General features: G+C 40.2%; 1 protein-coding gene across 2 annotated transcripts in view; it reads right to left on the minus strand.

Moving 5' to 3' along the window:
* LOC143875592 (protein ESSENTIAL FOR POTEXVIRUS ACCUMULATION 1-like) overlaps positions 1–15,467 on the minus strand; it is a 32,163-nt gene extending 16,696 nt beyond the window's left edge. The window contains exons 1-7 of one of the 2 annotated variants that reach the window (XM_077377187.1): positions 15,228–15,467; positions 6,511–6,599; positions 5,364–6,281; positions 5,146–5,260; positions 4,860–5,051; positions 3,720–4,568; positions 683–3,530 (exon numbers count right to left, since the gene is read on the minus strand). In XM_077377187.1, the coding sequence (XP_077233302.1) occupies positions 683–3,530; positions 3,720–4,568; positions 4,860–5,051; positions 5,146–5,260; positions 5,364–6,281; positions 6,511–6,599; positions 15,228–15,297 (5,081 nt within the window). In that variant the 5' untranslated portion in view covers positions 15,298–15,467. The remainder of the gene's footprint in view (positions 1–682; positions 3,531–3,719; positions 4,569–4,859; positions 5,052–5,145; positions 5,261–5,363; positions 6,282–6,510; positions 6,600–15,227) is intronic. The other variant, XM_077377188.1, reaches the window with a different exon arrangement.
* Between the last annotated feature and the right edge of the window lie 1,227 nt (positions 15,468–16,694).

Genomic DNA, 16,694 nt, shown 5'->3' on the forward strand with positions numbered 1-16,694 from the left:
TAATGTTATATAGCATACACGTTATTCAAGTTGTAATACATAAAATTGCATCTAGGCAGACAGAGAAGCATGAGTATACAAATAATATGATAAATAATAACTGAAAACAAGGAATTACAGAACTAAGCATGGAGTGATTGACCTGTAGAGCATGTTGGTGTATCTGAGATGGCAATTTCCTAAAACATGGCATCCTCGTTAATCGGTGATGTGCTTCCTAGGTATATTGAGATGCTTAAATGGAATAGTATGTTAATACATCAAAGCTTAGGATGGGATAAATGGACCAAGTGTTTCTGGTTAGATGTCTAGCACATATAGGTGCCGCTGTAGTCATGCTGTCTTCCTAACCTTTAGAGTTGACAAAAGTAAGAGGGTGAAATCCCAAGGACAACAGTCAAAGTAAAAACTGAAAACTGATCCAAAAACACTAAATCAAATAAACAGGATATTCAGATAATTGTACAACTATAAAATCAAATATAAACCACTAGGAAGTTATTAGCTTGCTACAGAAGAAAACATTTTCTTCTTGGAAACAGTTTATATAGACTCTTAATGCAGGAATAAAATTCATTTGAAAGCAGGAATACAATTCAGTAGAAATCAAGGCATCTTCATATAGATGAAACGAAAGTAGTTCCTTCAGGAAAAAAAAAAAAACTTTGAAATTTGGACATACAGCTTGGCTTCTTGTTTTGACTGATCAAGAGGTCCCCAAAACAGATCATCTTCTGTCTTTGATTTTGACTGAGCAGAAGCATTTGAACTGATTTGTATAGGAGATGCAACCTTGGAAGGTGATGAACCAGAAAGCTGCCATGAAGAACCACTTCCACGAGCAGTTCGATTGGAAGGGGCTTTAGGAGGAGTTGGCATTTGGATCTGGTGCTGGATGGATGGCACCCTTTTCTCCTGTTCCTTCTGAATGTCCCTTAATGATGTGGTTTTAGAAAGCTTCCCTGAGTCTGTAGACCATGCTGGAGCAGGCACAGTGTTTCCCTGATCCCCCTTCCAAAGAACAAAATCTCCTAAAGAAGGACCTGATGATGGAACAGGCAAAGCCTCCTTTTCCTGCTGTATGTGGCGGGCATTTTTTCCTTTCTCGGGAAGAATGGCTACATCAGCTAAAGCAACTGGGGATGAAGACTTAACTCCAACACCTTTACCCTTTGCAGACTTTTTGCGGCTCTTTTTAGTATCTTTAGCCTCGACAAAATCATCATCATCAATAGCAGAAACATCCACCTGTGAAGTTGTAACTGGCATGGGTGGCAGACTAGAACCCTTGTCAGTGCCAGTTGGAGCATCCAAAACCTTTTCATTTGTCTTCGCCAAAACTTCGTCAGCCAATAAATCATGTAATTGGCTCTTTTTGCTCTTTGGATTTGGAGTATTCACGGAGTTGCCTATGACAAATTGTGCACTGCCACTCCCTGCATCTTGATGAATATCTTTAACAGTCTTATGCTCTGAAGAAGTAATAACTCCAGACCAAGGAGTTAAAGATGCAGAACTTGGAGGGTTAACAGGCATGGCAATCTCAGACACAACCATGTCTTCCTTTGCCTTTCTCTCTTCCTCTTGTTGAATTTCTAACAGCGACTTTGCCTTGAGGCCAGGAGCAGGTTTCCAAGCTCGATGAGCCGAAGGTACCTGAGTGTTGTGCAACAGCTCAGGTTCAACTTCTCTTGGATCAGCTTTGCTTTCATCAGTTTCATTACCAGAAATGCTTCTGGGCAATGAATCCTGTAGTTGTTGAGAACTGTATGTTTCTGAAATAGATATCCCAGTTTTGATATCTCTGGTTCTCGAAGATGTCGCCTGAAGTGTTTCAACCGCTTCAAAGTTACTCTCAGATTTTGTGTCCCAAAAGTGCGTCTCCTCAGTGTCAAGTTCTTGTTTTAAGTGGTGAGAAGGATTTGTCTTTGTTGTCCCCTTCCCCTGGTCTGAAGAGGATTGGTTCTTTGAATTCCTTTGCTTTCTGGACTTCTTCTCTGAAGTTTTCTTTCCCTCCAAATTTTTCGCTTCTTTAACTACAGGTGATTCAGTATGGCATTGTCCTTTTTTAACTTGTGATTCATCATCAAAAGCTCCAGAAGGATCCTTCAAATCATTAACTTTTTCAGCAATAGAAATGTCATTGTTACCCGCGCCAACAGACGATATAGAAGCAGGAACTGTAATATCTTTTAAGTTGCCAACTACAATAGCTTCATTAGGCTTTGCAGTATCTTGCGGTGCATGTTCTTTAATTGTAGCTTCATAACTGTCGGTAACTAAGACATGGTGTTGCGGTACAAGAGGGTCTGGTGAAGACTGCTCCATCCCCCCAGCCAAGGGTAAGCTCTCTGCTAGTGATTGAGTTGGTAGTCTATTCATGTGCTGAATGTCCCCAATTTGTAGCGGCAGAGTGGCACTCCAACCTTTAGTATGGACGGTATTTTCAAAAATCTCGTGTGGAAAGTGTAGAGCAGAGGCTTCAGAACCAGCATTGTAGCCGGTATCCTCAGAAATTTGTGAAGACAAATTTGCAAAGTCAGATCTCTGATCATCCTGCAACTTAAGGGTAGGCTCCTGGACACGGTTGTTATGTGAGAAGGGAATATTTTGTGGCATCTGTGGATTAATATGAAATGCCTCATGTTGTTGCCGAAGCCCAAGATGATCTGTGGTAGCATTACCTGCTGGCAGAGCAGCCTGTAGATGCCCATATGACGGTTCACCAAAAGTTTGATGAGACTGATGTTCAGATAGAACCTGAGAAAGCAAATGTTGTTGTTGTTGCAACAACAATTGATGCTGCTGTTCTTGCTTCTGTTGCTGCTTAAGCATTAATAGTTTATCCAGAAGTGACATTTGGGACGGAACAGGTGCTTGAGAATGCAACTGAAGTTGGGAGAGCAAATACTGCTGTTGCAAAATACTCAACATTTGTGGATCTTGAGAGATGCCCGATGAGAGTAGATTTTCAGGAGATACGATGCCAGAAGGATGATCTACAGTCTGATTAATCATGTGAGATAAAGACGGAGGATGCTGTGGTTGCAGCCTCTGTTGTTGAACTCCATACCCAGCTGGTGGCATGAAATGCTGATTATGATGCATTTCCATCTTATCCTGAAGAATATTCATGCCACCCTGAACACTAGTGTTAGTCAGAGATCTAACATCCGGGACATTTGACCGCGTCGCAACTTCATTATTGACAGCAGGGGAAGAAGACTTATCTGCCACAACTTGTAGGATAGACATCAGGTCCACATGTTGAGGAGAATGAGGGATTTGATGAAGACCTTCTGCCATCGGAGGTAGTAGTTTCAAATGTGGTGCCGGAGATTCTGGGATGGCCACTGATTTTGATGCCATGGATGCAGCATCTCTTCCAGGCCAATATGGACGAGCATTGGGTAGAGACCACTGCCTTTCTAGCGACATTCTCTGGGCCATGAGGTAATTTAGATCACTCCCACTTTCCAGTCCCAAAGCGGGAATACCACCAGAGCTATTCCCTACATACCCTTGCATACCTACAAGTAACAACAGAACAGACCGTGTAAGTGATAGGCAATGCATGGAACTTGAAACTGCCACAATCTACAAGGAGCGTGAAACATGTATTGTATGCATATAAATGATAATTAAATGCCAAGAGTAAAGTAGCATTGAACACCGTAATTTCCAAATCTGAAAACAACATTTCTCATGAAGCAACTAACCTTCAGTGAAACCAAATTTCTCTACAGGGGAACTGCTCAAATTTCCAGACATCAATGACTCCAAAAACCTATTCTCAACTTCAGTCATTGACTCATTTCTATCCCTTCGCTCATTCTTTATAAGTTCAACCTCACTTGAACCTGTATGAATCTTTCTTGGTGCATCCACAATATCACTCTGTTTTGGTGCACCAAACCCAGGTGGTGGCCTAGCTTTCATTCTCAAGTGGGGCATAACATCCCCAAGTGATGAGAAAGGAGTGTCAACAGAAGCACCTGAAAGACGAACTTGCAAGTCTATGCCAAAATATCCAGCCTCAAACCATCCAATTAGATCACTGCCAGAAAAAGGACCTTGAATTGCACCTTGTGGATCTTTATAATATAAGGATAATTCCTCTGGAGAAGTTTGTGGCAAGACTGCTCTAGCAGCAACTTTATCCCTAGAAATAGAAGTATCTTCCCGAGCTAAAAAGATGTTGGCTTCCTGGTCCTTTTCTATGGATGATTGCCCTTTAGTACTGGAATCCTGGTTCATTTCTGAGCGAAAACCTTCACCAACTTGCCAGTTTGGTTCCTCTTTGTAGTAAGATGATGAGACACCCGTTTTACCCTCCCATTCCATACTCTGATCCTTAGGCAGATGCACCCAGCCCATATCAGAGGTTTTTGATCTAATTTCAGCAGAAAAACCTCTCAAATCATGTGATGACCCACGCGAGTGTTCTACTGATTGTGATCTCCAAGGAATGCTTGGGTGTGAGGAAGTATTTTCCTGCATGCGTACTTCTCTACTGCCAGCTGCCTCACCAGCTTTCTTCTGAGGAGCAATACCTTCTGTCCTGAAAGCTGCACAAGAGCATACAGAGAAAGTACCAACTAAATATCTACGAAATGGCAATCACTTAAAGTAAAGGCAATCAGGCGTAGCATCATGTTGACGAACTGCAAGATGAATGTAGAACAAATAAGACCTGAATAAAATACTAGATACTGTTAAATGTTACATAATATTACAAGATTTAATATGTATAAGATAAGCTTATATACAAGCAGATGAAATAAAATCCGGCCATTGATATCCAAAACACAATTGTACTAGAAAATAAGCAACTCAAGGTGTGGCAGTTGTTGCAGTACCTTCCACATTGAACCTATTTTCTTGGTAAGGATGAAGATTCTGAAGTGTCTCCACCTTTGAATCAGACCCATAAAGTTGTATTTTCTTTTCATAGGATGGGCTCTCAGAATAACCCAGATGATCACCCTTTGACTTGTTAGTAGTTTCGTTCTTAGATTCATCCATTGCAGATGATAAATCTTCTCTACTGCCTGCTTAACAATTAACAGGTATCAGAAAAGTTGTACCAAATAATCACAACGTAAGAAAGTGATAAATATGCAACATCCAGAAGTGGTCTGGTACCGAGTTTGGCTCTCCCCGGAATGTCTGTAGAGTTACGTCCAACAGAACCATCTTTAGAAACCTGAGGTGCACCACTGCTTACTATATCCCCCTTGTCAATTCCCTCCAAAATAACCTATCAAGCGGTAATTCATTAAAATTAATTGTCTTTTTTTAAATGAAAAAATTAAATTTCTATAATAGAATAACTTCACTAAATAAATTGTAAATCCAATTACCAATTCCTCAGGTGCAGGTGCAGAAAGTGCCAAAGGCTCCAAAGGTTCTGCCTGTGTCAGAGAAGAGACTTCTACAAATCCATCTAATGCCTTTCCACTTGTTCTCACATTAGTCATTCTATATACACCAAGCAGTTTGGTCCTACTGTATCTTAAAATGGAGGGATCTCCATGGGCACCTTCATCCTTGTCTGAAACAGTAGCTAGAGGAGAACTGTTATTCATAGTGCTTCCACTGGAGCTGCCCCTTCCACGGCCAGAAGAAAAGGTTAAAGGAACAATTTCCCCCCGCCCCCTACCATAGCCAAACATATGGGCTGGTTTGGTTGGTGTCAGAGTTTGATGATGAGGAGGTTCTCCCCTTCCTCGACTTTGAGAAGAGTTAGACCGCCATGGCCTGGAATAATGGTCCCCTTCTCTGTCCATATCCTTCGTATGATTAAGAAGAGGAGCCATTCCTTTATCACGAGACCCCTCACCATCTTTGCCAGAATCCAACCACTTCTCGCGCCAATTTTCTGACTCCTTATCATCGGGTCCCCAACGCGTGTTCCATTTGTTCTCACGCCGTTGCTCATAATTACTTTCCCTGTTACCTGAATCATTCCAGCGCTCAGACGGTGCACGGCGTGCTTCGCCAGCATGTTTGGTAGAACTATTGTCTGCCCACCGCTCCATCTTGCGAGTATCACCAAGCTCTTTGTCTCCCTCTCTCCAGCGATCTCTGCGAATAGCAGAACTGGTATCTCTTTCTTCATCACGCCAACGATCACGACGAATTCCAGTTTCTGCATCATGTAAGGATGGCCTGAAAACATCCCTTCCCTTTTCACTATCATGAAAGTCATCACCATTTCCCGGTGCTTTCAGGACATCTGAGCGACTGTTGTTACTTGGATAAGAGCTTAAATGAGGTTCCTGCAGGGCAGCCATGCACCAAATTAAAAAATAAACATGAGAATGTCGTTATATATCAATCCCAGCATTACTAAATAGGAGAGTTAAAGCTGGTCATACTAAAATGACAAATGCATCTCAAAACTTGAAAATATATGATGTAACAAGTTGACTCAATGAGGCACGTCAGGCATGATAAATATTAGGCCAGATTGATGAGGTCAAATAAGTGTGAAGTACAATTACTTACCCCGGTTACCAGTCCAGGCTTATTTTCCCCAGGCTTTGGTAAAAGCCATTGGGGCGAAAGAGGAATAGAACTATCAGATCCTTGTAGTTCTGCAAAAGTGAAAACAGACATAGATTACAAGGCCTCATACAGGAAGGAAAAGAAACCACTCGATGCTAATAGAAAGGACTAACTATTGAACTGGCAAGTGCAACATAATCATATCCACTCCTAATTAAAAAAACAAGTACAATTATAATCACAAGCCCATTTATTATGCTTCTCCCATTTCCATATCATTTTTTTCAGAATTGACGAGAGTCACTACTAAGGGATTTCATCTTTCTTTTGGTTCATTATTACTATGTAAGGAATGTGTGGAGAGGGCCTCTTTAGATTCTCTCAACTCTCAACTCAACAAAGCCTTTGTCCCAAACTAGTTGGGGTCGGCTAAATGAATATTTACATATTAACATATAAATATGATAAAGAGGGCCTCTTTAGATACCTTCAAAAAATATTTACATATAAACTTATATGCAAATCGTTTTGAAGTTGAATATGATAAATAGCATATAGTGGAATAATAGTTCTAGAAATGATATAGATAATGGATTCCAAAAAGGCCTTAATTAATCTTATTTGCAAATAAGGACCAATTCTGGTGGGCATCCAACGAGGCCCAAAGAATCGCAAGACAACAGGGCTTGCATACAGATTAACAATCAAATCAAGTATGAAATCTAAGATAATGAAATTTTATGAAAGAATAATGACTTGAGAGGGAGTAGCTGCATGGTGCTTGCGACTGATTGAGTGTCACCTTTCAAGTTATACAAAGTATAATTCATACCAGTGATTAGAGACAGGTAACCTCAAAAATCAACTTCTCGTTACGTAGCCACACGCGCTCACTTGGTCAGCGACAAAAGTAGAAGGGCATGGCAAAAATCAAGGCATGTTTGATTATGGCCTATTTTTTCTTTCTTTTCCTATGAATACAATTTTACAGGAGGAGTTTGTCTCTTCTCCGATAAATCATGCCCATGTTATCCCCCTCTTTTTTTGGATGATGCAAAACGGCCTCTTTGATGTTGTTCAACAGAATTCATGATCGTGATATTTTCTTATGTTTTATGATTCCATTGTTAGTGTTAGGATTTTTCCCGAATCAATTCGCAACGTGATTGATCTTCTTAGTAGGAAGAAACTTTGAGAAGGGTTAGTCTTCCATTGTGTGTAAAGACACAATTTTCTAGATAAATTTCTTCATTCATTTGTGTTAAGTTCCAGATTTTCGGAGATTTTTTAGCTGCGATTAGGAATCCCAAGTAATTTTCTCCATTCAGTTTGAAAAATGGAACTTATATATTATTTATACCCAATAGAAAACCCACTTGTGCTACGTCAGGAGTGGGGGCTGGCTGTATATATAGCACAAAGTATCGAATAGAAAATGTAAGGTACACTATGTTGCACTTTGATTAGCAATGTAGCTAAATAAAAAACATTTACAAACTTCTAATATCACAAAAATTAAGAGGTGAAAGCGAGCACCTCTGTACATGACCAAGCAACAAGTGGTACCCAAGTCTGCTGAGGGACCATGAGAGTCGAAGCTCTGTAGCAACCTACAAGCCATCCATCTGTCAGGTCGCTTTTGATCGCCGATGCAGAGTATGTGCCCTGCAGCTTGCTGGCCAACTGGCCTCCCTTTTCCCACTCTGATGGGCTTGCAGTCAATCAGGGGAGAGCCACATATCGCATTTGGTGGTCGTGTGGCGTGGGGGGTATGGACCTCCCCAATGACTTGCAAAATCCCTTTGATCAATGTCAAAATCCAAGTGTAAATTCCAAGTGATATGGCCACGGCCCCCCAGTGACCAATGCAGGCAAAGTGTAAATTAGTTCCCCCCCCCCCAAAAAAAAAAAAAAAAAAAACCCACAACACCCAAAAAAAAAAAAAACACCCCCACCACAAGTGTAAAATCCTCGCTCCGCTTCATGACGTGTGTCCAGACTCCAGAGAAAGGACTACATGCGCATTTCGCTGTGTGGTAGCGTCAGGGAGCTAGCTGCTCCATCAGGTTGCTTTCTACAATTGGTGAGGGGTTTGTACCCACCTAGTGAGCTGAACAGCTGTCCTCCACCCTTTTATCCTGAGAGTGATAGAGATCCTTGGATTTTATGTAGGGAAGAGTCATTGGGTCTCTATGGTGATCCTGACTCTGGGGGGTCACTTGTGGCCCACCAATGGGAACCATCATTCACAAGAATCAAGGAGTTAAGAGGATAGGGCCCATTTTCTTGTTCTTTCTTTTTCTTTTTCTTTTTTTTTTTCTTTTTTTGAATGAAAGAAGATAGGGCCCATTAGTAATGTTAAAAGAATTCCATTTAGTATTAAAGTATTATTTAAATCTTTGTTAAGTCGTAGGGGGTTGTAGTCTTTTTCCATCCAAATCACTTAAGTCTAAGGGTGTATTTTAAATAAGCTCCACAGATGTATTATGAAAATTCAAAGTGGAAGCAAGTATTTAAGCCATTATAGGGTATTTTAGTCCAAGAATTATAGGTTTTTGTTTTAGGGTTTTAGACTTTTCAAGTCACTTTTCTTTTATGGAATGATGGATGATTGAATAAAGATTTTGAAGCTTCTTCTCTTGCGTGGATGTGATGTCAGCTCTTCAAGGTGCGATGCCTAGGGTTCCCTTGGCACGATGCCTGGGGTTCCCTTGGCACGATGCCACAGGATTGCTACTGTGATTCCATCATAACCTTCTTTAGGGTGTGAAGCCTTAAAAACCCCTTCATGTGATTCCCTGGGTCTTGTTCGAGTGATTCCAATAAAATTGACCTGATCTCCTTCGGAATGATATCCAAGGAAAACCACTCGTGCAATGCATTTGGTTCCGTTGATGTAACTCCAACAACTATTCCTTCTATCTGATCTAAGGTATTAGTTCTGTTTTCTATTCAGCTCTCTTTTTATTATAGATTCCAATCATTGGTTCTTTCTTTTATTCCCTAACAATTCCATTAGAATTATAGATTTCACGCCATTTTCTTATTGGTAACACCTAACCTTGGTACTGCTATGAGAATTTCATATAAGATCTGGCATTTTAGATATGTTCGTCAATTTCTGGGAGCTTCCAAATTGCTAGAAGTGATGTTATTAACCCCAACCAATCCACATTCAGTCATATTGTAAACCCTAGCACAACTGAACCTAGTTCTCTGCCCAAATCCTTGACCACAACCCATTGCCATCGAGGTTCAGATCCTGCAAATCTTCGACAAAAAATCATTCCCATAGTTGGACCTACATCACCCACTTTTGCTTTGAGGTGCCAACTCGATCAAACACCCTAGAGCAGGGCTTTGCAGATCCTGACTTCTCTCTACTAGGGATTGGTCAGCTCTAGATCTGAAGCTTTCATTACCGCTTGGGTGGGGCCTTTAGAATGTAGGCCCTAACTAATTTTTGAGATCTTTGGTGGGCCCATGATTCCTTTGCAATATGTAGTGGTTGTTCAACTCTAAATCAGAAGCTTTCATTACCGCTTGAGTGTTGCCTTCAGAATGTGGGCCCTAACCAATTTCCAAGACATTTGGTAGGACCCATTATTCCTTTGCAACGGTGGATGGGTTGGGATCTAATTTCTCGATGGGCCTGGAAGAGGCTTGCTTTTAGCTAGTGGAGGTTCTTATGACAGTGGACAGCATGCGGGCCCTAACCAAGCAGTTGCGATATGCAGCAGGCCGTACTCATCTTTTGTAATCTGCAGTGGATGGTTCAATCTCTGATCCCACGTTTGGGCTTCATAGAGGCTTCTTGGTTTCAGGAAGTGGGGGTTCCGGTGCCGGAGAACAGCTCATCGAGGCTGAGCAGTTGATCATAGAGGTCAGCTTTTGCAAGGGAACTGGTGTTTTCTCCCTCTCGGGAGACCCTTTCAACTTCAGTTAGGCCTAATTGCATCTTTGCATCCATCCGTTGATTCAGACATATCAATACTTCTTGACCACCTTTCTAAGTCAATTCAACATCTCAAACCTGTGAGATTGGAGTTGGTCAACATGAGCCCTCTAAATATCCAGGAGTCGCTAGTTGGTTATGTGGAATCGACCCAGAGCTTGGGCCCTTCATACTCTGTCTTAGCTTGGTAGAAGAAACTGCTCTAAATAACCATCCTAAATGGCATGCGGATTAGAGGGGCCAGATCTCAATAGATTAGTTGCTATTCTGCTCAGGTAGCGGGAGGTCTAGGATTTAACCAACTCCTCTATTAGGGTAGACCTACTGATAAATTGGAGTCGGATCGATGGATCACTTCTACGAACTTGTGGAGTTAGTCAAAAATCACATGTTCAAAATGAGTAGGATTATGGGGCTAATCTTCGTAGGTCAGGGGAGGGAGGTGGGGCCTCCTTTATGGTTGTTAAAACACGGGAAACCAAGCAATGCCAAACAACTTTATAATATAATACCAACTATATCTAGCAATTCTTCAATTGATGAAAATATGATCAACAGTTTCCCGTGTCTCTATGCAAAGGACACAATGGTCCACGATGATAACATGGCAACTACAAATATGATCAACTGTCAAGCAAGGTTTCAGCTTTGGTATGCATTTCGGTCCTGTCAAACAACCAATTACTCCAAAATCTTAAGCTGAAGGCGTTATTTAATCTTTTATACTTTAACACTCCCCCTCATGTGTAGCCCCTCTTTTTACGGTTGGCCTGCACGTGGCACATGTGGCCCCTCTTTTGGTGGTTTGACCATTAGATGTTGATTTTTAGTGTCAAGGAGTTTTGAACCCATGCAATTTGCTCAGATACCGTGTCAAACAACCAGTGACTCCAAAAGCTTAAGCTGTCAGTGAAGGCGTTATTTAATCTTTTATACTTTAACAGGTCCTGATGGAAATGGAAACATGTCTGTTTCATATAGAAATTTCAGTGAAATCTTGTAAAACTAAGGAACCGATAGAAACATAAGTAAATGATGGACATTTAAGATGAGACTCCACAAAGTGCTAGAATAAGAACAAATATCCACTCGAAACCATCACATATGAGGCAAAAAAAAAGAAACCACCCATAATGACATGCATTGTCACGCATGTCTAATAATTAAGTACATACCACATTTCAAATGTAATTCATATAAATATTTATATATAATACATACACCATATTTGTCATGTAATAATATAAATATAATTATGTAAAACATACTGGTATAGTATAGCACTAATAGACTTACGATTCTGATTTTACCATGTGCTTTCGTTTCAGCAGGTAAATCGGTGACTGTGAGGATGGAAAAAAATTAGTTTGGTTGTTTCATGTATGTTTCCGTAGAAATTTAAAACCATGCCATTCGGATATTGTTAAGATACGTAGTCCGTCCAAAAGCACAGACTCTTGGTGGTGCAAGAGTCCTCCAAATTCTGTTTGTTGTCAGAGAGAAGGCATTTTGCGCAAGACGATGGTAGAAAGAATGGACAAAGAAAACGCCATCTCGAGACCACTTCCAAATCCTCGTATCCTTGCCCTCCCGTGTGATAAAAAAACTTCATCTAAGGTTTCCATAAGCAATGTTACCCTCTCTATGTCGCTGCAAAACTACTTTGAAACATACTTTAGATTTAATAAAAACCCAGTCTGCCCAAATATAGGAAACTTATTAACCAGATTTGATAATTTAGTTTATGGTTAGGCCTTAGCATACAATGGATAGAATAGATTATGTCCTTATGACATATGAAAAGTGTTATGAATCCTTGAGATGGCATGGAGTTTCCATTACTCGCCCTCCCCACCACAAGGTGGCACACATGCATGGCAATTAGGGCTATTGATCTGATGGGCAACATGGATGGCCATGGCCTAAATATAAAAAATTCAAACGACCTTAACAGTTTGAATACCATGACACTTTTGCATGACCTATCACATTTGCTTCTTAACTTTTTAAACCATCCACTTGCAGCCCACTGCCTGAAGGCTAAGATCAGTTGGAATGGTGTTGGCTTTGGCTTCAGCACATCCACTTGTTGGCTCACCAAACCAACAGCCTCAATCACCCATACACAAATACCACTATATAGAGGAGATAAACGAAGAGCAAGGCATGGAAGCCTCATGCAACTATGAGACTTACTAGATTAGCCCATAACATATTCAAGTAATTGAGCTGATTTGATGATATGAAAATGGCATGAGTGCTAACAGATGAAAATACAAGAGAATAGAGGCATTATTCAACATGTTTGAATTCTATAGTTGTTATTGTTTATTCCGTATAATAAAACGGTTTCCTAATGGAACGTTACACACCCACATAATTTAGTTTAACTAGAGAATGAAATCGGATCAATTTAATGTATAGAAACATGTGACTGGTAGTCAGTTTTGCAGAAAAAATGCCCAAACGGCAATTTTATCTTTTGGAAACCCAGGAGCATTTCTAGTGAATGTGGCCTTGAGCAGGCTACAAAGGATCCAAACGTGGTTGAATATGAAAAGTATATGTTGTATGATTCTAATACCCCTAGAGATGGGTTCTTAGAAAAATGCCTAAAACAGGGATAAAGCTCAATAAAAGTCAGAGGTCAAATCATGCGTTTCTTTTTTGAAAGATAATCACATCACGCCTTAATGAAAGATACTATAAGAAAACTAAGGGAATTGTAAGGTACTAAAAGTGGGTGTAGTGACGACCACAAAAAGATCATGCAAATCAGCAATTCCAATGACAGCACCATGCATCTTCTACCACAGTCGTGAACTTTTTATTTTCGACAAAGATGAAACACATTAATAAAAGAAAATTGAAAAAAAAAAAAAAAGCAAAAGCATAGGGCAACTTTAGCCCAAAAAATAGAGCATCCCTATAAATCCCCAATTTAGCCAAATCATTGGCACTCCTCGGAATATGAGCGAAAACAATATCTCTCCCTCTAAACAAACCCATGATCTCAGAAACGTCCCATGTCAACGGTCATGAATAAGCTCTTACAATTCAATGTATTCCAATCTCTTGCAATGAAGGTTCCATTCTATAATACTAGAATACCACTATTCATATAAAATATGTTCTTTGTAGATCCAATCTGTGTGCATCCGTTATGAATCAAATAAAATCATTTTAGTTATTTTTCTCAAGCTTCAAGGAGTAATATATTGCAGCTCGTTATAACAAATTTACTATAGACTTGGTAATAAAAACGTAGACATACGTTGGACAGCTATCAATAGCCACGGCTACATAAAACTGCCAAAGCATGAAGGAAGACGCCTTAAGCACACCCACACTCACCTCCATGACTAAGATCAGGTGTTCACTGATAAAATGCAAGTAGCAAGCACTACTTCATAAACCAAAGACCCAACCCGAGCTTGGTTCTGTATCCAATATCGGCCAACACATTCTTCCTCTAAAATATCATATTTCACTGTTCCTCTAAACACCATAGTCTGAACTCTCAATGCATTAGCACAATCGTCTTTTCCATATCTCACCAGATCATCAATGCAATGTTTCAGCACTCGGACTGGGACGAGAACTCGGCCAAGGTAAAAGAGAGTCGACATTCCCATGAAAAGCGATCAATTCATTTAATTTAAAATGTCATCTTCCATATCCAAAGAGACTTCAGTTTGAATCCACTGGTATCCGATCAGGGTTCTTATTCAAGAGATTCAAGCTTTTTTAAGCTTGTATTCAAATCCCTGATAATTTTCACTCCAAGACCACCATTTAGTGGAAGCAAAATATTCTTCCGGCACACAAAAGGTTGTGTGTCCCCTTTTCTTGTAGCATTTAAAAACTTATTTCATCGTTATCAGTCAAAGGGGAATAACTTACTTGACTTGAAAAGCGACTGAGACCTGTAAAAGAGACCTACATGTTAACTTTACTTCTTCGTGATTTTATTTAACATGTATCATGACATCAATAATTCTTTACTGGTTTCCATTGAGTGTGAAATCAAACCCAACTCAACCACAAGATAAGCTCAAATTTATCAACCACAGTTTGAACCACAAAAAGTCTAAAGTCTAAACAGGTTGTAACTATCGGTTATCTTGAAGGAGATGAATAGGGGAGTGTTTCCAGGATCAATAAGGTCGTAACCAAGGCACAGCATGTAGCTCCAGAGTACAGAATATCGCAAATTCCTTTTTCGCAGACTTAATCTACTTTCAAAAAAATGTGACCTCCCACAAAGAGATTTGCCAGACATTGATGGGCATCCAAATAAATTAATTTTTTTTCTTTGAATGGTAATGGGCATCCAAATAATAAAAATTTGAAGTCAAGTTTAACACTCCATATATTAAAGAAAAGATGCAAATGGCAACGCCAAAGCACCCACTCAGAGTTAAACAGCATGTAGAATACAGACGATTATCATATCCATAAAAGGATTAGAAAAAAAAAATCACACACAGAAATAGAAAAAGACTTGTTTAACATAATCGAATGACATATTACAAAATAACGGAATAAGTTATCACACAGACACAGTATCCAAAGAAAAACTCGAAAAAAAATTAAAAAGATAAACTTCCTTCCAACTTTCCAAGGCAAGAGAAAGGCCCTGATAAAACCCTAGACATGTCTCGCCAAAAAACTAGGGCTCTATTTGAGACCATAGGAAAATACAAGTTGCGGGTGAAAAGGAGAGGGTTTGAGAAGAGAATAAGAATTGAAGACGCAATACCTTTGGAGATCTGCTGGGGATTGGTGACTGAGAGATGGTGACGAGAATCGGCATTGCTTTTTTCGGCCATGATCGATCCAAGTAGCGGAGGACGGATATGCAAAAAAAAACCCTACTGCTTCTTCTCTCTCTCTCTCGAACAAAAACAAAGCGCAGGGGAAAAATAGGTTAGAGGCAAGTAGGGTAAAAGCGGATACGGAAGCGAAATACTTTGCCACCGGCTTATTTTAGCAATGACTCCGTAACCTACTTCTAACTTCTAAGCAAATAGTGCTCGGAGTTGGCCTAAGAATGGTTCTCCATCTTCTCATGGGCCCACTTGACATATGGGTCCGGTCATCACCACCGTTCATTTTGTGCACGATGCCATCCGTACGATCCTATATGTTTGACCATAAGTGGTGTTTTAGGATAGGGAGATGATATTTTCAACCCCCCACCGCCCCACCCCACGATTACGTGCACACCCCCTTATAACCTGATTTGACGTGAAAATTAGGCAACTTTATGTCAAATCACGTTATCAGGGGTGTGCAAGGGGGTGAAAATATCATCCAAAGAAAAATTGTCTCAGGGGCCAAATGGGCCACCTGTTAAATGATCCGAACCATTTTGTCTGTTCATTGGTGGACCGCCCCCAAAAAGCCTTTCCTCTGGGATGATCTGACCGTCCAACTTGTGTCCTGGAAAAATGGATGGCTTGTAAAACAAAGAGGCAATTGTTAAAAAACCTATAATGTGTTGTTACATGGGATGTGCGGTTACGAGCAAGAGCACACACGAAACAAACGTCACAGTTGGGCCCACGTTATTGGGTGATCCAAATTCCAAATTGATCATTTGGATTTAGATTGCCAAATATTGTGGGCTCATTGTAACGTTTTGGCTGCACTCGCAATCTAAACGCGGGCACGGACACCGTAAAAAGGGAAACGATATCGGCACCACCATGTTTTGAACTTTTGATATTACTACAAAAGCATATTTTCTTTAGCATCTAAAGAGCTGTTAAATACCTATAAAAAAAATAAAAATAAAAAAGAGTTGTTAAATGATTATTACAGTTCCCAAAATGCTCTCAAAATCCAATTAAAAAAAAAAATACAGTTGTGCTGATATCATTTACCCCTTTTTTTTTTCGGTAAGCTGGTTTAGGCGGACCCCCTACCAGTAAATAGCATTTACGGTTTACCCATATAAGAACTCCATGTATTTTGTTGGGGTTCCACGCAAAAGCCAAAAAAGTTCCCGCATCGGAAAAGAAATGGATGTGGATGGGTTATAAAGGAATAGGCACCCTCCCTCTAACGGCTAGCTTTCAGAAGTGGGTTGTACCTGATTCAAATCCCTTACAAATGGTATCAGGAAGGTTTTGAATGATGATGGTAGGTGTTTATCCAGGGAAGGAGTCGTGGTAATTGGTTCGTGTGGCGATGTTAGTTTGCATGTTAATGAGATGTCCCTTCG

This window comes from Tasmannia lanceolata, unplaced genomic scaffold (assembly GCF_043159265.1).
Source record: "Tasmannia lanceolata isolate RefF3 unplaced genomic scaffold, GAP_Taslan_0.1 ptg000004l, whole genome shotgun sequence".
Lineage (NCBI taxonomy): Eukaryota > Viridiplantae > Streptophyta > Magnoliopsida > Canellales > Winteraceae > Tasmannia > Tasmannia lanceolata.